Source organism: Castor canadensis, chromosome 15, assembly GCF_047511655.1.
Source record: "Castor canadensis chromosome 15, mCasCan1.hap1v2, whole genome shotgun sequence".
NCBI lineage: Eukaryota > Metazoa > Chordata > Mammalia > Rodentia > Castoridae > Castor > Castor canadensis.
In genome coordinates this window covers 13,387,079-13,414,808 of record NC_133400.1, presented here as the reverse complement: position 1 = coordinate 13,414,808, position 27,730 = coordinate 13,387,079, and the positions used below count along the sequence as shown (strand labels likewise).

Below are 27,730 nucleotides of genomic sequence, written 5' to 3'. Positions count from 1 at the left end.
TATTCCTTATAGATATTTTTTCACCTCTTCATCTTTCTTTCTTACACTCCCAGTGATATATTCCAATTTATAAATTCTGTCTTTTGTTTCAGCAAATCTAAAATTCATCCCATAGTTTAATTTCAGTCGGTGACTATATTTTTCAGTCCTGAGATTTATAATTGCTTATATACAGGCACTTGTTTTGATCCGTACCTCACTGTCATGTTTCAGTCTTTGTTTTATATATATTATCCATTCTGCACCTGTGAGTGCAATTTCTAATTAATTTCAATCTGTGCTATTGATTGCTTAAAAATGAATTAATTGTCTGATTGTTTGTAACTGTTCTTCTGAGCATTTAATTAAATCAGTCTGGTATGGACCTATATTTTTCTCTCAGTCAATGCTCACACATCCCTTTCTAGCATTTTTACATTTGCCTTCAACCTGAACAGTGATCACTAGTCCAGAATCAAGTTTTGAGCCTCCTTTCCCATGCGGACATTAGAGGAGTCAAGTTCAGTCATTGCACAGCCAGTGGCTTGGCCTAAGGTCTATCTGCATGACAGTCTCCACTTCACTACCAGTGGCATAAATGTATGCAGATCATAGCTTTAGGAACATTACAGCTTTTTTTCAGCCTCTTTCACATATAAGGAAGCTGCCTTTGTCCTTATTCCTTCCTCCTGCAGGATCTTTATGGCTTCCATTTTTCTTCCTTGACCTGCCTCTACTGATTCCAGAACCTAGACCCCGGTAAATCTATAGCTTCAAGCCTTTCCTATTATTTCTGTTCCATTTGTGGTCTGTATGAGATATATATCTTGGTTTTGAATACACCTATGCCTAGCTCTTCCCTTTTTTTTTTTCAAAATTTCATCTCATTTTCCTATGTGTTAGAGTAAATGGAATATTTTAAAGCTTACACTCATTGATTTATACTCAGTCCTTTTAACTACTTTTTATGGTTCTTTATTAACACATGATCACTTACAAAATGATGAAATGTGTTTTCAGTTGGTATAAGAGAACAAGTTTCCTTTATCTTTGCCTTACCTGTGAAAAACAAATTTTATCAAAAAAAAAAAAACTTCACAGGAATAAGGGAATAAGAACAAAATAAAATTCTACTCTATCATGACTGGCATCTTTTCCTTTGTCACATAAAATTCATGGCCATTCCAAAATGGATTGGGGTCTTCTTGAGCCATCCCAAGTGACCCATTTTGTGACATGAGGATGACAGTGACATCCAGAAGCAAAGGTTTGCACTTGACAGAGAACTGTGAGCTTCTCACCCCCACCCCCACCTAAGACCTCTATACTTTGGTAAAGCTAAATGTTAAACTCAGAAGATAGATTCCAGAGGTCATATTGATTAGAAACCACAGCGAGAGAAGGAAAGCTATTGATTGATCCTTAGTTAACATGAAGGATCAGCACCTTCCCCAAATTTAGAATGACAACTCTCTTAGTAGAATATGATCAGTTTGAGTATAAGCTAAAGCCAAAATGAAAGGAAGATGTTTAGTTCCCTCATCAGTAGGGATATGTCCAGAAAAATATCTTGGTGTTTGCTTTTGTTTGTTTGTTTTTTGGTTTTGCATGCTTTACAAACCTATCCATCTCCATTCTGCCAATCCAGCTCTTAATTAGTTTTAGAGAATTGTTTTTGCTATTAATTATTATTCCAGTATACAGGTAGTACCTGTCACCACAGGAGTTTAAGGCAAAACTTTCTTCTTATGGGTCAAATGTGGTTGTTTTCCTTCTAACTCCAACTTCTCTCTTCCATGAAAACTTATAACTTCTTTCCCATAACCAGCATCACCACCAACTCAACTCACATTACTTTTAAGAAAAGGTTATTGCTTTCATTATTGACTAAAGCATTTCCTCTGTTTTGTTCAATGATAGTAGACACTCATAATTCAATATTAATCCAGTACAAAATGAAATAAACACTTTTTATGATGGACAAAAACAAGAAGTACATTAAGTAACATGGTGTGGAAGTTTATTAATGATATGAAATCCCCAGTCCACACCCATGAAGATTATATGATGTTCATCAGGGAAAGAATCATACCTCTCTCAGTTCCGTTTCCTTTTCTCTGTCACAGGTAATAGTATAGAGACTGCAGGATGTGAATTACATAGTAGGATGGTATATCATTTTTTAATGTCAACTGCCATTAAATTGTTGTATGCAACATTAAGTTGTATGCTTTGGAAGAAAAAATATATTTCTAGGATGATAACACATTAAATTGGAATGTGTCTGGGAGGGAAGGACAACATTATCTGTTGGCATATGGTCATATGCCAAGTACAGTTGTCTTATATAGGATAGTCACTCACAAAGAGTTGTTGAGTATGAGTGCTAAGGTGGCATACTATATGATTAAGAGTAAGAGTGCTGTAGTCAGACAGATATGGAATCAGCTCCTAATTCTATCTATACAAACTGAGAAAGTTGCTTAATGTTTTTGAGCCTTTGGTTTCTTCTCTTTAAATGTAATGATGATAATGATATCTAGAAAATTAAACATAGTAATATATGTAAAAGTGCCTATTGAAAAATAAGCACTCAATACATAGTAGCTTTGGTTGTTGGTTGTGATTTGTTGACACACAAAAAGAGCCAGGGGAAATGGCTTCTAGAGAGACATATTGGCATATTTTTTGTGGCACTATATCTGAATGTCTTTTATTTGTTTCTTACATAAGAAAAAAGAAATGAGGCCCTAAGATTTTGAACTAACTACAGAACTCTGAAATGGGCTCTCTAATGCTTTTCTTGCCACTCACTTATTTGTCTAAATTTTTGACAGTGAAGCTATCTTACAAAATATTTAAAAATATGTGTTGATGAATGTATGTGTCCTTTCATATCAAAGAAAACAAATTTATTAACAAATTAATATTTAGAAATATTAGGTGTGTTCATTTTCTGATTATCTACTTGGAGCTTACTTACTTATTTGTACAGATTGTATAAACCATGACTGTGTGCTTAGGAGCTGTCCTGTTTCCTTTTATTTAACTATTGTTGTACCTGGTGTTTGATTTGACACCTTTTACCAAATCTTGAAAATGGAATGGCTTTCAGAAAAAACGTTATGGACTTTGTTTCAGGGTGCTAACCTAGTAACTTAAAAAGATTATTGGTACATATGACTTGAGAATATGTGAATTACATGTACCAGCTTCCCTCTTACATTCAAAGTCATTGGCCTTATCATTATTACACAGGGTTTTTTTTCACAAATAGGGAAAACAATAGGTAGATTAATTGCTTGACCAACAGGGAACTCTCAACCTATCAGTGACCAAACCCATTCTATTCAATCTATCATTCCAAACTATTTCACTGCATAAACAAGGAGAAAAGCTTGACAAATAAGAAGATAATGCAACTGAGGAAATCAAGGGACAACCAATTCAGGAATAGATCAAAAGAAAAAGGGAAACAAGAGATATATGCCCGGCATTTGGGACTACTTTTTCCTATGTGACTCCAGAAAAGTTGAGAATAGCTTTCAAAAAAATTCCAGATTTTTGGAGACAAAATTTGAGTCAAGATGGGCCAAGGACGTAAAAACTGGAGGATGAATTCTGATAAAACCCCCAGTCTTTGAGTGGGAATTTAGAAACCTATATGCTGAGGACAAAAGTAAAGTAGAACAGACCCTCAATTAAAATCATTTCAATCTTTTCCTAGATAAAGGAGATCCAGGATTGCTAATCTCCTCACAATTTTCCAAGACACAAATATATACCATCCCCAGAAGAAGGAAACTTTATACTAGGTCTTAAAGTACCTCTATAATTTGTATGTACAAATTAATTTTAAAATAACAAGGCATACAAGGGGACAAGAAAACTTAGTAGAAAACTAAAATGTGCTAATATGTTCAAGGAAATAAAAGGCAAGATTTAAAAATTAGAGGTCTGGAAAACATAAAAAGTAACAAATGAGAATTATAGACCCGAAAAATGCAATTGAAATTAAGGACTTAGTGGAGGAGTTTAAGTGCACAGATAAATAGACACAGATGAATAGAGAATTATGGGGAAAAAAAGATGAAGCAGAAGAGACTACCCAAAATGAATCAGGAAGATAAAAGGATGAAAAATACAGAAGAGATGGTAAAGCAGACAAACATAGAAGGTATGGTTATTGGAATACCAGAAGAGGAGAGGGGGGAAGAATAGATAATAGGTGGGACATTAAGCCACATATTCAAAGAGCATTATGAAAACCAGCCAAGATACGTACAAAGAAAATTGCATCTGGGCATATTATAATAAAACTGCTGAAGACCAAAATATAGCCATTAAAGCATCCAGAAGAAAATAAAACAGTTTACTTTAAAAGGAATATTAGTCTGACAGCTGACTTCTGAGACACTACTGAGGGCAGAACACCATGATGAAAACAAGTGGAATACAAGAAAACTTCATATTGGAAGGTAAAACTTCCTTCTTCAATTCTCCAAACATGGACAGAAAATTGGAAGATTCTTCCGTGGGCTATTTTGTAACCAAATGCAGTGTGTTCACACCTTGGTGAGTGCAAAGCCAAAAAGCACAACCAGAAGATAAGAGTAGAGAAAGATTTGTTACCTGCTTCAGATAAGAAGCGCACTGAGGTTATTTTCAAAGCAATGCCCACCCTCTACCCCCTCTCCCCCACCGAAGAAGGGAAGCATAGGAACTTCATTCTAGGAACTGACTCATATTCACATAGGAAAACCATTAGGGGTGGGCACGTTTGTAACAGTGATGAGTTTAAGGTCATAGAGCACAGGTTCAAAATGGAAGATGGGAGACATGAGCTTTCTGGACATGCTCACTTCAGTATTATAAAGAGCCAAGTTTACTCTACTTGCCTAAAAGAATAAGTCAGAGTAACTCAGTGACCTTGGCTACCTCTACTAAGTGTCTCCAAAGAGTTTTAGTGGAAACAACAAGAAAGAACTTTGCAGCCACGCATAATCACTGCACAGACCTGTAACCCCAGCAGTAGGGAGACTAAGGCAGTAGGTTCGTGAGTTCTACACCAGCCTGGGATACATAGTGAGATGGTGTCAGAGAGAGAGAAAATATGAGAGAGGAATTTACCCCCCTAAAAGTGCCTTCCTCACTTAATGGTAACAATTTCACCTGCCACAGGAAAGGCAGAAATAAATGGATAGTCAGCCATCTAAAATGTCTGGTAGCAAACTCAGCCCAAAACAAGACAAGGACACAACAAAATCAGAAAATTATAGGCCAATATCTTTAATTCTCAATAAAATACTGGTAAACCAAATTCAACAACATATCAAAAAGATCATAGACTATGATCAAATTGGTTTCATTCCAGGGATGCAGAGATGGTTCAACATACACACATCAATAAATATAATACAGCACATAAACAGAAGCAAGGACAAAAATCACATGATTATCTCAATAGACGCAGAAAAATCCTTTAACAAAATTCAACATCCTTTCTTGATAAAAACCCTGATGAAACTATGAATAGAAGGAATATGCCTCAACATAATAAAGGCTATGTATGGTAAACCTATAGCCAACATCATACTAAATGGGGAAAACCTGAAACCATCTCCTCAAGTCCAGAAATGATGCAAGGTTGTCCACTCTCCCTGCTCTTATTCAATATAATTTTAGAATTCCTAGAAAAAGCAATAAGACAGAAAGAAGAAATAAAAGGAATTTGAATAGGAAAGGAAGAAGTCAAATGATTCCTACTTGCAGATGAGATTATCTTATAACTAAAAGACCTGCAAAACTTTACCAAAAAGTTCTTAGATATAATAAACACCTTCCACAAAGTAGCAGAATAAAAGATAAATATACAAAAATCAGTACCTTTCCTATATACCAACAATGAACAGATTGAGAAAGAATTTAGGAAAATGATCCCATTTACAGTAGCCTCAGAAAATAAAATGACATGCCTAGGAATAAACTTAACAAAAGAAGTGAAAGATCTCTACAATGAAAACTATAAATCTTGAAAGAAATTGAAGAAGACATCAGAAGATGGAAAGATCTCCCATGCTCATGAATCGGCAGAATTAATGTGGTCAAAATGGCTATACTATCAAAAGCAATCTATATGTTCAATGCAATCCCTATCAAAATTCTGATGACATTCCTCACAGAGATTGAAAAATAAATCCTAAAGTTTATATGGAAGCACAAAAGACCTCAAATAGCTAGGGCAATTCTGAACAAAGAGCAGCACTGGAGGTATCACAATACCTGACATCAAACTGTACTACTGAGGCATAGTAATAAAAACAGCATGGTACTGGGACAAAAACAGACACAAAGACCAGTGGAACAGAATAAGAGACCCAGACATAAATCCATGCAGCTACAGCCATCTGATTTTTGACAAAAGAGCCCAAAATGTACAATGGAGAAAAGGCAGCCTGTTCAACAAATGTTGCTGGGGAAAACTTGATATCCTCATGTAGAAGACTGAAGCTATATTCCTGTCTTTCAACTCAAAGTGGATCAAAGACCTCATTATAAAGCCTGAAACTTTGAAACTATTGCAGGAAAGAATAGGAAAAACAATGGAACAAATAGACATAGGTAATAAGTTCCTAAATAGAACTCCAGTAGCTCAGCAATGAAGAGAAAGGATTGACAAGAGGGACTACCTGAAACTAAAAAGCTTCTCTACAGCAAAGCTTCAGTCACCAGACTGAAGTGGCAGCCCACAGAATGAGAGAAAATCTTTGCCAGCTATATGTCTGACAATATATATATGGAGCTCAAAAAACTAAACTCAGAAAAAAATCAATGACCAGTGAAGAAATGGGTAAATAACCTGAACAGAAATTTTTCAAAGCAAGAAGTACAAATGGGAAAGAAAAAAAAAAAAAAAACACGTGAAGAAATGCTCAACATCCCTGGCCATAAAGGAAATGCAAATCGAAACCACATTAAGATTCCACCTCACTCCTGTTGGAATGGAACACAAACAACAAATGTTGGCAAGGGTGTGGGAAAAAGGAACCCTCATATAATGTAATTATATGTAAATTAGTACAACCACTCAGGAAAACAGTATGGAGTCTCCTCAAAAAACTAAAACTAGATCTGCCATATGATCCAGCAATACCACTCTTGGGCATATATCTGAAGGAATGTAAATCTGGATATAGTAAAGATACCTGCACATCCATGTTTACTGCAGCATTATTCACAACAGTCAAGCCATGGAAACAGCCCAAATGTCCTACATCTGATTAATGGATTAAGAAAATGTGGTATTTATTTACAGTGGAGTATTTTTCAGCCATAAAGAAGAATGAAAATTTGTCACTCACAGGTAAATGGATGGAACTGGAGATCACCATGTTAAGTGAAGTTAAGTCAGGTTCAGAAAGACAAAGGTCTCATGTTTTCTCTCATATGTGGAAGGTAGATACAAATACAAATGCAAGCATTATCCTATACACATACAGATACATATATATATATACACACACATATATATATACATATACATACATACAGAGAGAGAGCATGTTTCCAAAATAGGACTGTTAGAGGAGACCAAGGGAGGATGGAAAAAAGAGAATGATAGAGAGTGAATAATATTGAAATACATCGTATCTGTATAGGAACAAGACACAACAAAATGCACTGAAAACTGTTCAACAATATGGGTATAGTGAAAAGGATGAGGAAGAGTAATAGAGAGGATTAGACTGATTAAAATACAATATATTTATAGGTAAAATACCACTGAACAATGAATAATAATGAAGGACAAGAACGTAAAATAAGTCATGTTCAAGTGAGGGTACTAGCAGGAAGGGAAGGGTAAATGAAGAGAGTAAAGGAAGGTGAGTAAAACAGGGTTTATGTATTTTCTACACTTGTATGAATATGGAACATTGAAACCTGTTGAAATCATTTTAAGAAGGGGAGTGGGGAAAGAGGGAGAATAAGGGAGGGAATGAACCAAGCCAAGGTATAATATATATATATATATATATATATAAAAGTCACAGCAAAACCCCCTGTATGACTGTTATATACTAATTAAAACATTTGAAAAACAAAATGTCTGGTAGCCCTTGGTTGGCTGCTATCCAAGCACACAGAGGTTTTAGTGCTTTGCCACTATATAAATACTTAACCAAGCTCTACCAAGAGTGCCTGTAATACAAAAGAAACAAAATCCATAAGGACAAGAGAAATCTCAGGATTTCTCATCCATGAACAAGAGCAGTAATATTTTTAAGAACAGAAAATGTCACTCATAGAAATTTAAAATATCACAGACACTAAAATTTTAATAGAATAATCAGAAAATAAAATTGAGGAACCATCAGAAAGTAGGAAAAAGACACAGAGATCTAGAAATTAGAAGAGAAAGATTAGAAGATTAGACAATTTGTTCAGGATTTTTAAGACCCTAATAAGTATTCCAGAAAGAGAAAATTTTTAAATGGAGGAGAATAAATTATCCAGAAAATGAGTGATGGAATGTGTTCAGAACTGAAGAGAGGAATTTATGGAAAAAACTCATCAAATGTGAATGAAAACAGGTTCGTATCAAGTCAAGTCCAAGACACTGGACACAGAAAGAAGGCTATAGAAGCCTCAGGATTTAAAAAAAAATGATGGCACTGGCTGTGGTATTACACGCCTACAACCCCAGCACTCCTGTAATCCCAGCACTCAAGAAGCTAAGGCAGGAGAATTATGAGTTCAAAGCCAGCCTAGGCTACATTGCAAGAGCCTGTTTTAAAAACAAATAGCAACGACAAAAATAAATGGTCAAAATCAATTAAAAACTAGGATCCAGAGTGATATCAGACTTCTAGACAGAAACACTCAGGGGGAAATATATGTAACTCCTACTCTTGGATTCATCATACAGCCAAAACAGAGGGGATCAATTAGGACATTTCAGACATGCAGGATCTCAAAAAGTTTACATTCCATATTCCCTTTCTCAGGAAGTTACTGAGGAAAACCCCACTGTGAAAAAGACATGGGATTCGGGAGACAGAGGCTTAAACCCAGTAGAGAATCCCAAGGATGTGTAGGATGGCATTCCTCAGATACCAGCCGTCTCACAGGCCCAGACAGCAGCCTGTCAGACAGGAGTTGAAGAACAGATGGCTCCAAGGGAGATTTGTCTCCAAGAAAACAAAACTGATAGAAAATCTGGTGTTCCTGAAAGCATCGAGAGGCAATACGCCTCTTGGATTGAGTCAGAATGCGCCTATGATAGCTAGATTGAAAACCAAGCAAAGACAACATTCCCCAGAATGTGCAAGGAAATGTAATCATGGTGCACGTTTATGGCTCAGCTGTGAATAGCATTTGCATCCTCATAATGGTGTTAATGCAAATATTGATCTCATGAAAAAGTGAGACTTGATGGGGAGAAGAAAGTGAAAGAAAAACATGGAAAGACGGAGAGAATAGAACTATGACTCCCTTCCATAGGGAGAACTAATTAGATAATGCCCAACTGAAAAATCAAGTAGGAGCAAATTATCTAGAGATACAGGTGCCAAAAGGAAATGCATGACGAACTGTTGGCTGTGTTAATGGCCAAGAGTTAGAGAAACCAGGGGAAATGGGAGAGTATCCTCACAGGACCACTGTTTTTCACAGTATGCCTTTTCTAGAAACGTTTGGCTTTTTAAACTGTGTGCGTATGTATACATTTGATAAAAATAAAACAAAAATTTAATTCAAGGTACAAAAGTGTCTGTACCATTTACATATGCAAAAATGCTTTTTGTCTTTTGACTAAAGGACAAAAATGTATCTGAAAACTCTTGACACGGCTGCCTCTGGGATTGGTGGCTTGTGAACATTCACAGGCAAGAGAGAGAGACTCTTTTCCCTTTGAATCTGTTTGAATTTTCCATTGTGTATTCTTTATTTTGAAAGAAAAAAAAAAAAGAAAAGCTTCCAAAAAGGTAGAAACTAGGAATGAGACCTCAGCCTCAGAGTTGAAGTTAAATGGGCTCCAAAGAGAAAGAGTAGCTGGAGGTGTGGCTTAGTGGCAGAGTTCTTGCCTGGCATGCATAAGGCTGCCCTGGAGAGGGAGAGAGAGGGAAAGAGATGGAGGAGAGACAGAAACAGACAGAGGGAGAGAGATCTGTGTCTTCCTATCCCCCCACCCCCCGCCTCTCATGGGATACTAGCTGTTTCCACTCAAGCTATATTGTCATCACTTTTAATATGAATTATTAAGGAAATTCCTCAACAGATTCATTTTTACTGACTGCTTTTATTGAATCATTTTACTCCAGCACAGTTGATTTAACTAAGCCCCTACTGATAGATTGTCCCCAGTTTTTCACTGCTGTGTAAACAATGTTTGTATCTTAATTACAGCTCACATCCTGAACTATTTCCTTTGTCTAAATTCCTAGAAACACAATTTCTAGGTCAAATGAACATAACTAATACATCTCATGAATTATCTCCCAGAAAATTTATCCCACTTGATATTCTGCCCCCAGCAGTACCAAAGAATGTGACTCTCTCACAGAGCCTGGCCAACACTTGTTTTTATCAAATCTAGCAAATTTTGCCAGGTACTGGTGGCCACGCCTGTAATCCTAGCTACTTGGGAGGCTGAGATCAGGAGGATAGTAGTTCAAGGCCAGCCCAGGCAAATAGTTTGCGACATCCCATCTCCAAAATAACCAGAGCAAAAATGGACTGGAGTTGTGGCTCAAGAGGTGAGAGCATGCATCTGCTTTGCAAGTGCAAAGCCCTGAATTCAAACCCCAATCCCACAAAGAAAAAACAAGAAAGAAAAAGAAAAAAGAAATCTAGCAATTTAAAAAACAAAAAGATTTTTGAAGTCTGTGTGTCTTTGTCTTCCTGGTAAGGCTGAATATTTTTCATAGATCTCTTGGCCACTGAGAAAAAAATAAAAAATAAATATTATTTTTGAGGCCTGTCTTCCATTCCTGGTACTGTGCTGAGCAGGAGGGAGAGACAAAAGGTAAATAGAATGGTTTCTTTCTGCAGAGTTCACAATATCACAAAAGAAATGAGTACACAAATAGTACGGCTAGGTTATATATGTAAGCCCAGAGGAGGAGCCTTGTTTGCTATGGGTTCAGACATTTGAGTGGAGACTTGAAGACTAGGGAAAGAAAGATGATGAAATGAGACTATGTTTATGTGCAGTGTGACTCTCAGCACATTTTGGAAGCTTGAATACCTGCTGTTCTGAGAAGTAAATCTGGAAAAGGCATTGGAGCCTCTTAGGAAGAATTGGGACTGGATCCTCCACAGCGGAGGCACATGTCTGCTATTTGAGTCCTGATTGTAGGCCACCATGTTTGCAGAGAGCCTGGGTGATGTCTCAAAAGGAAGTGAGATCCTATCTCCTACCAAAATTCATACAAAATGATGGATGCCTCAAAGAAAAAAAAAAATGAGCTCATGATGCCAGGTGCTGGTGGATCACACCTGTTCGAGGCCAGCCTAGACAGGGAATTTGTAAGATCCCATCTCAATCAATAGCTGGTCATAGTAGTACATGCCTGTCATCTTAGCTACATGGCCAAGATCAGGAGGATTGCAGTTCCAAGTCAGCCCAGGCAAAAAAGTTTGCAAGACCCCCACCCCACTGGGTGTGATGGTATAAATTTGTCATCCCAGCTACAGCATAAAATGTAAAATAGTAGGATCATGGTCCAGCTCAGCCCGGGCAAAAATCAAGACCCTATGTCCAAAATAATTAGAGCAAAAAAGGCTGGAGGTGTGAACTCCCCCAGTAGAGCAAGCACTGCCCTAACAAAGCACAAGTCTTGAGTTCAAACCCCACTACCACCAAAACAAAAAGTGAATTAATGTATGGGTCAAACAGAAGTGAAAAACGTCCACTGCATTTGGAGTCCATGGACTCTAGAACTTGTAGGTAAAGCTTAAGAGTGTGTGGGGAGGGGGCAGATGTATGTGTACAAGCATTTTTCTATGGAGGGATCCATGGCTTTCTCAAAGAGGATAAAAAAGCTCAAAATCACTGACCTAGACATTAGAAAATCTTCCAGAATCTTCAGCAGGAGAGAGGAAGAGGGTCCAATTTCTGAAAGATAACCCTGTCAGCGATGTAGATAAAGGAGGATGCCAACAGGGAGATGTGGATGTGACGTTTTGGAAGATAACATGAACAGTAACCAGCATTTATTGAGTCTTTACTCTGTGCTAGACAGGGTGCTAATGCATGGCACTCATTTATTTCATCTTCATGTTGCACATTTAACAGAGAAGGAAACTGAAATCTAGATTTTTAAAATTGCCCCAAGGTCGCCTGGCTACAAATGGTAAAGTCCAGAGAGGACCACAGGATCGTGTGAGTCTAAAGCCCTCACTTCTAACCATGAACTGCCTCTCTTGTAAAGTTTTAGCACTGATTTTTCTGCACCTCATCTCCTAAGTTTCAGCTAATTATTTTAAATGGCAAAGTGACTCACTTCAGGGAAGAGAAGTATATGGCCAGAGATACCATTTAGATGACGAAAAGGAGAGACTTTGGTGACTCTTCATTGTTCTTGTTCCACAAAGATCATCTGCTAAAATAAGAGTATAAATCCAAAGAAACCCCTCATTCTTCATGCTAGTTCTTGCTGTTATTTTCTTTCTCTCCTTCCCTGAGAGGAAATTCTTGAAAATTTCAATTGGCAAATGAGTTATTTTTTTTAAGTGCACAGTGCTGTTTTCTTCAAGCTTCACTGTTATTAGCACTACAGAATAGCAGGTCTGTCTCAGTTATTGTTGACGTGATATGTACAAACACTAGCATTCAGGTCTGTCTTTTGTGGCAAATATTAAAAACATGAGAAGGAAACTTGTAAAGGCTGTGGCCAGTTTACCTTGGGAGCTAAGCATTTCCTAAGAAATATGCTGATGCCCTATTATCAAATCAGAAGCAAATGTTATCTTCAGGTGTGTGAGCCTCAGAGAGGAGGACTCACCCCAATCATCAGTGGGCCTGGCATCCTAAATTGCAAAAGTTCATAAATTCTCCATCTTTCACACAGCTTTGTGCAACTTCATGCATGCTCCTACCTCCCAAGTTGTTTATGGGCTGCTAAAATGTCTGGTTTTCTTTTTTTTATTGTTTTATTATTCATATGTGCATACAACGCTTGGGTCATTTCTCCCCCCGCCCCCACCCCCTCCCTTACCACCCACTCTGCCTTCTTCCCCCTCTCTCCCTCCTCCCCCTCTCCCCCACCCCCTCAATACCCAGCAGAAACTATTTTGTCCTTATCTCTAATTTTGTTGTAGAGAGAGTATAAGCAATAATAGGAAGGAACAAGTGTTTTTGCTGGTTGAGATAAGGACTCACATTAATTTCCTGTGCGTGTGTTACCTTCTAGGTTAATTCTTCTTGATCTAACCTTTTCTCTAGTTCCTGGTCCCCTTCTCCTATTGGCCTCAGTTGCTTTTAAGGTATCTGCTTTAGTTTCTCTGCGTTAAAGGCAGCAAATATTAGATAATTTTTTAGGTGTCTTACCTATCCTCACCCCTCCCTTGTGTGTTCCCGTTTTTATCATGTGCTCAAAGTCCAATCCCCTTGTTGTGTTTGCCCTTGATCTAATGTCCACATATGAGGGAGAACATACAATTTTTGGTCTTTTGGGCCAGGCTAACCTCACTCAGAATGATGTTCTCCAATTCCATCCATTTACCAGCGAATGATAACATTTCATTCTTCTTCATGGCTGCATAAAATTCCATTGTGTATAGATACCACATTTTCTTAATCCATTTGTCAGTAGTGGGGCATCTTGGCTGTTTCCATAACTTGGCTATTGTGAATAGTGCCGCAATAAACATGGGTGTGCAGGTGCCTCTGGAGTAACCTGTGTCACAGTCTTTTGGGTATATCCCCAAGAGTGGTATTGCTGGATCAAATGGTAGATCGATGTCCAGCTTTTTAAGTAGCCTCCAAATTTTTTTCCAGAGTGGTTGTACTAGTTTACATTTCCACCAACAGTGTAAGAGGGTTCCTTTTTCCCCACATCCTCGCCAACATCTGTTGTTGGTGGTGTTGCTAATGATGGCTATTGTAATAGGGGTGAGGTGGACTCTTAGTGTGGTTTTAATTTGCATTTCCTTATTGCTAGAGATGGTGAGCATTTTTTCATGTGTTTTTTGGCCATTTGAATTTCTTCTTTTGAGAAAGTTCTGTTTAGTTCACTTGCCCATTTCTTTATTGGTTCATTAGTTTTGGGAGAATTTAGTTTTTTAAGTTCCCTATGTATTCTGGTCATCAGTCCTTTGTCTGATATGTAGCTGGCAAATATTTTCTCCCACTCTGTGGGTGTTCTCTTCAGTTGAGAGACCATTTCTTTTGATGAACAGAAGCTTTTTAGTTTTATGAGGTCCCATTTATCTATGCTATCTCTTAGTTGCTGTGCTGGGGTTTCATTGAGAAAGTTCTTACCCATACGTACTAACTCCAGAGTATTTCCTACTCTTTCCTGTATCAACTTTAGAGTTTGTGGTCTGATATTAAGATCCTTGATCCATTTTGAGTTAATATTGGTATAGGATCTAGTTTCAGTTTTTTGCAGACTGCTAAGCAGTTTTCCCAGCAGTTTTTGTTGAAGAGGCTGCTATTTCTCCATCGTTTATTTTTAGAAATGTCTGGTTTTCCGACCCCAATTTGAATTAAAAGCAGAAGTAGCTATCACTAAGTTTTGATAGAGGGCTTGTCTTTATCATCTTTGAAACAAATATATGGAGTCTTGTATTACTTTCCCCTTTATGGGCAACAAATTGTCACAAACTTAGTGACTTAAAGTTTCTTATGTACATGTATGAAAATGTCAGAATAAAGTCCACTATTTTGAACCAAGCACAGAGGAGCACACCGGTAATCCCAGGTAATCAGGAGGTACAGATAGAAGGATCAAGAGTTCAAGGCCAGCCCAGGGAAAGTTAGTAAGACCCTATTTCAGACACAAACAAAAGGACTGGGGGCATGGTTCAAGTGATAGAGAATTTTGCCTAGCATGCTTGAGGGCCTGGTTTCAATCCCTAGTACCACACACACACACACAAAACCCACTATTTTATACAATTCATAGATACTAATTTAAAAAGTCATGTGTGAGTAATTAATGTCTTGAAAAAAGAAAGAAAAACAATACTGATTTATTTTCTAGTTCCATGGTCCAGGAGAGCCTGGCTAGGTGCTCTCCTTAGGCTCAGAGAAGGTTGAGCAACAGCACATCTTAGGGGAAGTATGGAAAAGCCCGCTAGTTATGTCAGGCCTACTGAGGACAGTCTCTTCAGCTTAAAATCAACTAATTTGGGACCTTAGCTACATCCCTTTACAGTAGCACCTAGACTAGTTTGACTAAATAGCTGGGAGATGTTCATTGCACCTCAGGAGATGGACACCTTGTGGGGGTGGGGGCGGATTTTAGAATTCTTTGCCTATCACTAACTGCCACATGCTTCTCTTCTAGCAAGAGTATTATATCTTTGGGGAGGAGGGGTTGACAGTACTGGGGTTTGAATTCAGGTCCTGGTCCTTACTAGGCAGATGCTTTACCACTTGAGCCACATCCCTCAGTCCTTTTTGGTTTGGGTTATTTTTTAGTTAGAGTATCATGGCTTGGCTCAGGGTTGACTTCATACCACAATCCTCCTACCTATTGCTCCTACATAGCTGGGACAGATGTGTACCACCACACCCAGTTTGTCAGTTGAGATGAGGAGCTCACTATCTTCTTTCCTGGGCTGGCCTCAATCCACGATCCTCCTGATCTCTGACTCCTGAGTAGCTAGAATTACAGGCCTGCACCACCATGCCTGGCTCTGAATTGTTTGTTTGTTTGTTTGTTTGTTTGTTTTAGCAAACTCTGTCAAACACATAATTAGGTGTCATGTGGGGCATTTCAGATTTTGGTAAAATGATAGCAATAGCTGTGGTGTGTGAAGACTTACTGGGTGCTAGAGATTTTACATGTATAACCTCTTTTAGCCATCACCACAACTCTATATGGAAAGTACAGTCAGTACCAGAGACAGTGAGTCACATACCAAAGTCAACATCTAGGAAGCAGCAGAGAGGTATCAAACCCCCATCCCTTTCCTCCAGAGCCCTCCCAACTCGCCTACTTCCATCCGTTATCTCACTATATTGTGGCTTTGAAAAATTCTCCATAGCTATGATGGAGGCAATTATCTTTCACCCATTTCTTCTTTAGCCTCATTTGCCTTCTAATAACAGAAACTGTCACACAGACTAAGTCTTCCCCCAAAGTAAAAGGATACATCTAAAAGTCAGATACAAAAGGACATAGGAATGATGGAGCAGTTTACAGCCTCAGTTTTGATAGGAGAGCCCAGGACCACAGCATCTGGCATTTTAATGTGCCTTGTTCTTGGATTCTATGATGTATTTTGCTGTCTCATTTTATGCCAAGCACTGATTAATAAGCTTCATCAAAAAGAAGACTCATCAATTCAGCTCAGGAAAGCAACTTCAGGTCTTGTTTCCAGAGCAGCCAACCTGTGTCAGCAGGAATCAGAAGAGAAATGGTACACAACCTTTGAAAACTAATGTCCCCTGACTTGAAATAGCACTTATGTTGGTGACATCCTCACTTCTTTGTGAATAAAGGATTGACCTGTGACACTGACTACAGGAAGAAAACAAATAGTTGGAATGGAAAAAATGACATTGACATTACCCTGTCTGAAAGGCATCTTTCTTTTTGATAAAGAGAGAGACAAATGACATTGATTAATGTCTTAATTGTAAGTTCAGTCTCATAAATGAGCAAAACCATGTAGAATGCTCTAAGGCCACAAAGTTGGGAAGAAAAACCACAGAGTGAAATCTTCTTGCCTTGAACTTTCTTTCCTTTTTTTTTCTAACAGAAGATGAATGTGAACTCCGGGCTCACGGTTGCTATAGGATTTGAAATGCTAAGTTATTCACCTATTTGAGCCCTTCACCTTTCAAAATCTGAGATTTGGTTGCGTTGGAGTGTAGGAATACTTAAGGATATGGCAGTGGATTGAACCAACAAGGTAGTTTTGGCAGAGAACAAATAGTAACTTACCACACTGGTCTCCCTTTCCTCTGGACCCAGAGCTAGACTACATTTCTTGGTCTCCTTTGAGGTTAGGTGTGACTGAATGGTCAGGTCCTGGCCTTTGGAAATGGGCAGAAATGATGAGTCCCACAGCCAGGCTTGGTGCATAAAATGCTAGTACTAGGTACTTCATTCTCTTTCTTCATTATTGGCCAACAATGTGTCAATGTCCAGAGTGTCCTTAGAAGTCACAAGTTAATCTGAAATTATTGAATTTGAAGTTATTAAATTAATTAGAGTCCTTGAATGACTGGGTGGAGTGGAACAGAAGCCAATCCTCACCCCTGTCACCAATTGGAATTCATATGATCCAGAAGAAAACTTCCATTAAGCCATTAAATGTCAGGAGTCTTTCTATTAGAGCAGTTACCATTACCTTATCTAAAATAACTGCCTAGAATCTAAAAACTACAAGTAAGAAAAACAGTAGTTTGAAAAAAGGAGAAGGGCTAGCTACCCAAGTATGAACAGTCTATGTCTTCCTTTGATTGTGTGGATAAAACTGAACATGCCATAAGTCAAAGACCCCTATTTACTTTAATAAGAAACTAGATGAAATGAAGCTACTTTGATCCACTTTTATTTTTTTGGCAGCACTGGGGTTTGAACTCAGGGCCTCACGTTTGGTAGGCATGTCTCTTACCACTCGAACCATTCCTCCAGCCATCTTTTGTTTTGGGTTCCCCACCACCACCAGACAGGGTCTCAGAACTATTTGCCTGAGGCTGGCTTCAAAGCATGATCCTCCCAATCTCTTCCTCCTTAGTAACTAGGATTTTTTTATTATTAATTTTTTTACTAGGATATATTCGTTGTTCAGGAGAGATTCAGATTCACTGTTGCTGGCTACTTTGATCCATTTTTAAATATCTAAAGAAAACTGTTTATAGCCATACCACCCTGAATGTGCCCAATCTTGTCTGATCTCAGAAGCAAACCAGGGTCAAGCCTGATTAGTGCTTGGTAGGGAAAAAATTAATTTGCATTTATAACTCTTTTATAACTCATTTTTGTGTCATGTTCTATGATTAATGTGTTACAGAATTTTAGTATTTTCACTTTGGAACTGGCAAAAATAATTTGGGATAAGTTAAGAAGATACATTAGAATTTATTTCTTTAAGATTCCACCTCACCCCTGTTAGAATAGCCATCATTAGCAACACCACAAACAACAGGTGTTGGCGAGGATGCGGGGAAAAGGAACCTTCTTACACTGTTGGTGGAAATGTAAACTAGTACAACCACTCTGGAAAAAAATTTGGAGGCTACATAAAAAGCTAAACATTGATCTACCATTTGATCCAGCAATACCACTCTTGGGGAAATACCCAAAAGACTGTGACACAGGTTACTCCAGAGGCACCTGCACACCCATATTTATTGTGGCACTATTCACAATAGCCAAGTTATGGAAACAGCCAAGATGCCCCACCACTGATGAATGGATTAATAAAATGTGGTATCTATACACAATAGAATTTTATGCAGCCATGAAGAAGAATGAAATGTTATCATTCGCTGGTAAATGGATGGAATTGGAGAACATCATTCTGAGTGAGGTTAGCCTGGCCCAAAAGGCCAAAAATCGTATGTTCTCCCTCATATGTGGACATTAGATCAAGGGCAAACACAACAAAGGGATTGGACTTTGAGCACATGATAAAAGCGAGAGCACACAAGGGAGGGGTGAGGATAGGTAAGACACCTAAAAAACTAGCTAGCATTTGTTGCCCTTAACGCAGAGAAACTAAAGCAGATACCTTAAAAGCAACTGAGGCCAATAGGAGAAGGGGACCAGGAACTAGAGAAAAGGTTAGATCAAGAAGAATTAACCTAGAAGGTAACACACACGCACAGGAAATTAATGTGAGTCAACTGCCTGTATAGCTATCCTTATCTCAACCAGCAAAAACCCTGTTCCTTCCTATTATTGCTTATACTCTCTCTACAACAAAATTAGAGACAAGGGCAAAATAGTTTCTGCTGGGTATTGAGGGGGTGGGGGGGAGAGGGAGGGGGTGGTGTGGGTGGTAAGGGAGGGGGTGGGGGAGGGGGGAGAAATGACCCAAGCATTGTATGCACATATGAATAATAAAATAATCAAAAAAAGAATTTATTTCTTTGACCCTAAATACGAACATTCAATTCTTACTGTTTCTTCTGCTAAAAATAATTGACCTACACTATTGAAAATTAAATTTATGAGGATTATTATCTTTAACTAATAGTAATAGAAAATTATGAACAAATGGCATTCTGGAAAGACAAAGACTTCACTTACTATTTTCTCACTATCCTAATCATCTGGTAGGACTAAGCCAAAATAAGTTACAGAGAAAATTTTGAGAAATGGCTGGTCAGGCAAGATTCAGCCTTTTTCCCATATGTGTCTTTCAAATACAGTTATCATGCAAATATCTCCAGCTAGGTCCTAGTTTATCTAGTATAGTATTTAATATTTGTTTTCCTCTATTTCTGTGTCTCTAGGGATGATGAGTAATAATAAGACTTTTGACTTAAACCTGTAATTTCCTTAATGCCAAAATTAAAATAAAATCTCCTCATTATCATTCATCTACATTCTCATATATAATTTCAAACTCACAAAATGTTCTTCTCTGCTTTACTTAATTCATTTAAATTTTAAAATGCAATTTACTTATTTCCCATGTAAACTTTCAAACCAGGAAGAAATGTAACTAGTTTTCTGGTCTAACAGGATTTGTTCTCAGTTACAAATAGGGAAATTGGCATTTTGGTTTAAATATTAGATTCTCCTTGTGTAAGTACCTCTGAGCCAGTTCCTAAGAGAGTGACACTGAGCCCCACTGACCAAATTCAGTCTGCACTGGAGCCAGACCTGGATTTTGGTGACACACTGGAATATCACCCTATGAGATTCTGATGGTCACAGTCTCTAACTCTTGCCTATAATCTGCAATGTACAATCTTCTCATTTATAAAGTTCATCAGTGCAACTCTATTCTAAACCCAACCTAAGCTTATCTGGAAGTTTCTGATTCATAGCCTCCATTGTACCTGAGCTCCCACAAAGCTACAGGTGTTTTTACATTTCTTCTTTTTTTAACCTTTTGCTAGAAACTAAATGGAAGAAGGATAATTTTAGACAACTGTCTTCCAAAGTTGAGCTCATAGAGTAAATTTTACATTGTTATTTAAATAAATTATTTTCCTCTATATGCTGTACCTCAGTGGACTTCTTCTGAGCCCTTATACTCAGAAGAGTCTGAGGAGATTCACCAGGGACTATTCAAGCTTTTTTGCAATGAATTGGAGTCATTGTCCTGGAAGTTTCTAACTGATTTTCGTAGTCCTTTTTTAGCTTTTCTCAATGTGTGATTGCTAATCACTAAATGTTTTGTATGAAGATTAATCCACATAAATATTTTTGAGTAATGTCTTCCCCAAAATAAAACAGAACAGAATTGAATTAAAGGAAATAGCTGTCAAAACAGGGGGAGGATGCTTTTTACCAATTTTGAGATAACTGTGTATGTATATAATTAGAGTGGAGTACATTAGCAATTTTAATCCATAGCATAATATAATTAGTATAATTAAGTCTAACCTCCCCTTTAGAGGGAAAAGAAAATGTGTGCAGTACATTGGTCACAATCTAAGAGCTCTAACATCGTCTGCCCTGGAGAAGCATCCTATTCTTCAGGTTTCTTGAGGCACCTTCACTCATCAGCCTCCTTGTCATTTGCGTTTTTCTTGCTTACATTGTGTTTTCTGTGAAATGAATGTCCTTACTATTCTCTCCTTTGAGGAAGAGGATATGTTGTGGGCATTTTTGTATTTCCCACAATACCTGGATCTCAGGGTCATTGAATATGTATTTGCTATATTTCTTGAAAGTCCTAAAAACAATTTGCTCATCAAATTTGCAAATGATGAGGAGGGACTAGAAGGGGCAGCTAATAAGTTGAAGGTCCTAAAATTGTGAAATGCTCCAAAGAGGCTGAAGACCTTATAAAAAGAAATATGAAATACCAAGTCTTGAACCCAAAAATGCAAAAACCAAAATTATTAATGTAATATATGTGTTTAACAGCATACTATCCACAGCTGAGGAGTGAATTAGTGAGCTGGAAGAAAACTCAGGCAAAATCATCCAAAATGAAGCAGAGAAAGCAAAAGAAAAGAAATGCAGATTAAAAACTAAGAGACAGACTGTGTTAGTCAGCTTTGCATCACTGCGACAAAATACCTGAGATAAACAACTTAAAAGAAGAATGGCAGGAAAAATGACCCAAACATTGTATGCAAAGAAGAATGGCTCACTTTGGCTCATGGTTTCAGAGGTTTTAGGCCCTGGACACTTGGCCCCATTGCTCTAGGTCAGTGGTGAGACAGAACGTCATGATGGGGGACACATGGTAGTGCCAAACTGCTCACCTCCTGTGACAGAATGCAAAGAGCACAGGAGGAGGGACCAAGATCCCAATATCATCCCCTTTGAGGACACACCCCCAGTGATTTCACTTCCTCCCACTAGTCCCCACCCCTTAAAGTTTCCATCATCTCCCAAGGGCTCCACCAGATGGGGTTACGCCTTTTGAGGGACTAGCAGAGAGAGTTCATCAAGAAGCCACACATAGAGCTGGAAATCCTACAAGGATAGGAGAGAGAGAATGGAGCAAAAATAATAAACAGACAATGGCTGATAATTTTCCAGAAAAGCAAAATACAATCCAAAGACTCTAGAATGATAGCAAATTCCTAGAAGAATAAGGAAAATAAATTTAGTCTTGGATACATTATGCTGAACCTGCCCAAAAGGCTTTTAAAGAAAAGGACAAAATCTTAAAAACAGTCTCAGAAAATCAAGAGATAACCATCAAAGAAGCAGAAATTATATTTTTATAACTGAATAAATGCTTATAGCATGAGTTTTTCTTTTCTGATTTGACATCTTAACCTTACCTTGGAGCCTGATGTGACCTGAGACTTTCTTCTGAAGCTAGGATGCAGGAATTGAATGGCCATTACTCAAAAGAGGTAGATTCAATTTATCCTATATATCTCCAAGGAAGTGAACCAAGTGCAATGTGCAGAGGACCCAAAAAAGCATATATTGTACTCAGGAGGGTGGAGATCAGGAGAATTGTGATTTGAGGCCAGCCCAGGCAAACAGCAAGACCCCATCTCACCCAATAAAATGCTGAGCATGGTGGCACACACACCTGTCATCCCAGCTATGCAGGAAGTTTAAATAGGAGGATCATAGTCCAGGCCAGCCCAAGCATAAATGCAAGACCCTATTCAAAGAATAACTAAAGCAAAAAAGGATAGGGGCGTGACTCAAGTGGTAGTGTGCCCGTCTTGCAAGCTCAAGGCCCTGAGTTCAAACCCCAGTACTACAAAAAAAAAAAAAAAAGCACATCTCTACATAACATAAGGAAGAAATGGGACTGGTGGAGTAGCTCAAGGGGTAAGAATGCCTGCCACCTAGCAAGCATGAATCCCTGAGATCACACCCCAATGCTATCAAAAAAAAAGAAAGGAAAAAATGTATAATAATTTGAGTCATTAGAACTTGGGATAAGTTACCTTAGATAAGAAGTGAATTATCTACCAACAAAGAGTTTGATTAAAGGGCTGATGCATTCATTCATTTCAAATATATATTAAGTGCCTACTATATACCAGGCATAGCTACAGATTCTGGGGACATATCTGTGAACAAACAAAGTCCCTTCTGTGTAGAGCTCATGTCCTACTGCATGTAGACAGACAATAACAATGAATAAATTATGTGCTAGGTTACAAGATGGTAAGTGCCGAGGAAAGAAGCAGCAATGTGAAGGTGACCAAGAGAAGTGGAGGTGGGTTTGCAGCTCAGATTGATGGCCAGAGTTAGCATGACTGATAAGCATTATTTTGCCAAAGACATTAAGAAAGAAAGGGAGTGAGCTGTAAAGATCTAAGCAGTTAAAAGGGATATACATATTGGTGGGAGTCACTTCCAGCTCTATGATTCAGCCTTTAGCTAATTAACTTCATATTAATTTTTATTTTACCATGAAATATTAGAAATCAGATGACTTTCTATATTGTGTTGATTAGTAAAAATTGTTTGCCTTCACTTTGCATTTGAAAACCATTTCTTGCAAAATTCCACCTTTCATGGAGAATGTTGCACCTTCTGCTCATATCTCACAATTTGAAGATTAGAGCAGATAACTAGTATAAGCTTATTAGAGAATTGGGTTATCATGATGGGAAAGAGATGTGAAGACTCTTCACAGAGCATTCAACTGGAGAATTGTAGGCTTGCTCTTCAGAATCAGATTACTTTTTCAAACAAAGAAAAGCCAACAACTATTCAGCTGCTTTGATTCTAAACAATAATGTTTGTCTCTGATGTTAAATTCTATGATGCCATTCATTTGAAGCACAGAGGGCTTTGATACATACGGAATGAAAAGCCAAGAGCAACTTCTCTGTTAACTTGTGGTTTTGTGTTGCAGGCAAGCAAAAAATCCCTTTGGACGATAGAACCCCTTGAAGGCATGGTTCCTGCGGAAGCTGATATTCCTCTGACACTGACCGCCAACCTGAATGACATAGTGACATTCAAAGACACAGTGATTTTGGAGGTTGAAAATAGCAACACCTATCGGATTCCTGTCCAGGCTACAGGAATTGGTTCTACCATTGTTTCAGATAAGCCCTTTGCTCCAGAGCTCAATTTGGGATCACATTTTAGGTAGGAGAATATTGTGGGCCTATTTTTATGGATTGATATCACATATGTTACATAAACATCACCTATACTTCATATAGTTGTTTTTAATTAAATAGAACTAGACTTTTCAGTCCATCTCCTGTCCCATCCTCACTTTCCCCCTTCTTTTTTTTTTTTATTCATATGTGCCTACAATGTTTGGGTCATTTCTCCCCACTTCCCCCACCCCCTCCCTTATCTTCCACCCCACCCCTTCCCTCTCCCCGCCACCCCCTCGATAACTGGCAGAAACTATTTTGCCCTTATCTCTAATTTTGTTGTAGAGAGAGTATAAGCAATAATAGGAAGGAACAAGGGTTTTTGCTAGTTGAGATAAGGATAGCTATACAGGGAGTTGACTCACATTAATTTCCTGTGCATGTGTGTTACCTTCTAGGTTAATTCTTTTTGATCTAACCTTTTCTTTAGTTCCTGCTCCCCTTCTCCTATTGGCCTCAGTTGCTTTTAAGGTATCTGCTTTAGTTTCTCTGTGTTGAGGGCAACAAATGCTAGCTAATTTTTTTGGTGTCTTACCTATCCTCAAATCTCCCTTGTGTGCTCTCGCTTTTATCTTGTGATCAAAGTCCAATCACCTTGTTGTGTTTGCCCTTGATCTAATGTCCGCATATGAGAGAGAACATACAATTTTTGGTCTTTTGGGCCAGGCTAACCTCACTCGGAATGATGTTCTCCAATTCCATCCATTTGCCAGCGAATGATAACATTTCATTCTTCTTCATGGCTGCATAAAATTCCATTGTGTATAGATACCACATTTTCTTGATCCATTCATCAGTAGTGGGGCATCTTGGCTGTTTCCATAACTTGGCTATTGTGAATAGTGCCACAATAAACATGGGTGTGCAGGTGCCTCTGGAGTAACCTGTGTCACAGTCTTTTGGGTATATCCCCAAGAGTGGTATTGCTGGATCAAATGGTAGATCAATGTTTATCTTTTTAAGTAGCCTCCAAATTTTTTTCCAGAGTGGTTGTACTAGTTTATATTTCCACCAACAGTGTAAGAGGGTTCCTTTTTCCCCACATCCTCACCAACACCTGTTGTTGGTGGTGTTGCTGATGATGGCTATTCTAACAGGGGTGAGGTGGAATCTTAGTGTGGTTTTAATTTGCATTTCCTTTATTGCTAGAGATGGTGAGCTTTTTTCATGTGTTTTTTGGCCATTTGAATTTCTTCTTTTGAGAAAGTTCTGTTTAGTTCACATGCCCATTTCTTTATTGGTTCATTAGTTTTGGGAGAATTTAGTTTTTTAAGTTCCCTATATATTCTGGTCATCAGTCCTTTGTCTGATGTGCAGCTGGCAAATATTTTCTCCCACTCTGTGGGTGTTCTCTTCAGTTTAGAGACCATTTCTTTTGGTGAGCAGAAGCTTTTTAGTTTTATGAAGTCCCATTTATCTATGCTATCTCTTAGTTGCTGTGCTGCTGGGGTTCCATTGAGAAAGTTCTTACCTATACTTATAATTCCAGGGTATTTCCTGCTCTTTCCTGTATCAACTTTAGAGTTTGTGGTCTGATATTAAGATCCTTGATCTATTTTGAGTTAATATTGGTATAGGGTGATATACATGGATCTAGTTTCAGTTTTTTGCAGGCTGCTGACCAGTTTTCCCAGCAGTTTTTGTTGAAGAGACTGTCTTTTCTCCATCGTATATTTTTAGCGCCTTTGTCAAAGACAAGTTGGTTATAGTTGTGTGGCTTCATATCTGGGTCCTCTATTCTGTTCCACTGGTCTTCATGTCTGTTTTTGTGCCAGTACCATGCTGTTTTTATTGTTATTGCTTTGTAATATAGTTTGAAGTCAGGTATTGTGAGACCTCCAGCATTGCTCTTTTGACTGAGTATGCCTTGGCTATTCGTGGCCTCTTGTGTTTCCATATAAATTTAATGGTAGATTTTCAATCTCTTTGATGAATGTCATTGGGATTTTGATGGGAATTGCATTAAACATGTAGATTACTTTTGGGAGTATAGACATTTTTACTATGTTGATTCTACCAATCCATGAGCATGGGAGATCTCTCCACTTTCTATAGTCTTCCTCAATCTCTTTCTTCAGAAGCTTATAGTTTTCCTTATAGAGGTCATTCACATCCTTTGTTAGGTTTATACCTAGGTATTTGATTTTTTTTGAGGCTATTGTAAATACTTTCCCCCTTCTTGATGGGTACATCAGCTATAAGAAGACATTTCCTGGACTGGAGGTGTGGCTCAAGCAATAGAGTGCCCGCTTTGCAAGATGAAGCTCTGAGTTCAAACCCTAGTTCCAGCAAAAAAAAAAAAAATAGAAGACATTTCCTAGATATGGCTTGATTATATTCTCCTAGCTGCATCCCTCTATCCTAAAGAAGAGGAAATGTACCCTTTTCCCAAACTTATAGTGACTTCTCTGTGATGAATTCATAATCTCATAATCTCAACTATGATTTTTCCTCTTTGATTCCAATACACCACTAATCCCTCTCCACGAATGCAGAAAATACAGCTATAGTTTAGTGGTAACCTAAGTAGACTATACCCTAGGAAGGTAAAAATTCACTGCACATATATCTTATCAAGTATTGCAAAGCCAGTAGCTTTTTTGGTATTATTTATTCTGTTTGTTTCTATAACAGAACACTGTAGCACTAACAATTGAGATGGCTGCAAATGGCTTCCTCCCATCACCCAGGAAAAGTTAGAGGGTTTAAATCTTTAAATAAAAGTTGGTACACTGTAGACAGCTTTGAGTAGAACAATCTAGTGTAGAGATAAGAAGTATGAAGTTAGAATGCCGAAGGTAGAGAATATGTGTGAGATTTATCCTTGGTTATTCAAGAGAGCCATGAAGTTATCAGTAATTGACCACTGGGGCCAGTTGAATTTGAACAGACCTCATAGAGGGCTTCTCCTGCCTTCCAGCATAACAGTGCCTGAAACCAAATCATTTGCATTGTGCTTATGGAAGATTTGACTGACAGTTATCAGTTAGAAGCCCTCCCTTCCTCCTTTCCACTGTTCTTCCCTAAAACATAAGTACTTGGTTGAAAATACCACAAAACAAAAGCAAATTAAGTAACAGGCAAGATAAAGTTGAGTTGTATGCTTTTAGACAAATGTAAAGTTATATTGTTTTAGCCAAATGATACAAAAATCCTCCTCTTTGCCTGTTATTGGCCATAAGCTAGGCATTTTGTCATTGCAAACCAGTGTTTCTATTTTTATATTTATTTAAGTGCACTCAAATCTAATTATAGAAAACAATACGCTGAAAACTAGATCTAATTACATGTTCTTCTTAATCTACAAATAGAGTCAAATAGCCCCCAAAGGATATTTCAACATTTGCCTGGAATTGGAAGGTTTTCTATGACTGTATGAGCTAACTACTTGTTAGCTGCTAATATCCCCTCTGACTAAACCCTATTGTTACTCTTTTTGACATAAAATCATGATGCCAGCAATAGCGAGAAGAATTGTCAAAATCAGTAGTAGGTAAACTACGGCCCACTGCCTATAAATAGTCTTATTGGCACATGGCCAATATATCTCTGGCTTATTTCACATTAAAAGTTGAATAATTGGACTGGGTGCCAGTGGCCCATAATCCTAGCTCCTCAGGAGGCAGAGATCAGGAGGATCACGGTTCAAAGCCAGCGAAACCCTATCTTGAAAAACCCTTCACAAAAAATAGGGCTGGTGGAGTGCCTTAAGGTAAAGTTCCTGAGTTCAAGCCCCAGTACTGAAAAAAAAAAAGTTGAATAATTAGGACTAAAAGTGTGTACCTCAAGTGGTAAAGAGCTTGCCTAGCAATCCCCTGGAGTTCAATCCCCAGAACCAGCCCCACCAAA

General features: G+C 38.1%; 1 protein-coding gene across 1 annotated transcript in view; it reads left to right on the top strand.

Annotated features, from left to right (window-relative positions):
* Positions 1 to 27,730, top strand: part of Hydin (HYDIN axonemal central pair apparatus protein) — a 397,410-nt gene that overhangs the window by 170,625 nt on the left and 199,055 nt on the right. The window contains exon 19 of the mRNA XM_074055707.1: positions 23,626 to 23,864. Coding sequence (XP_073911808.1) covers positions 23,626 to 23,864 — 239 coding nt within the window. The remainder of the gene's footprint in view (positions 1 to 23,625; positions 23,865 to 27,730) is intronic.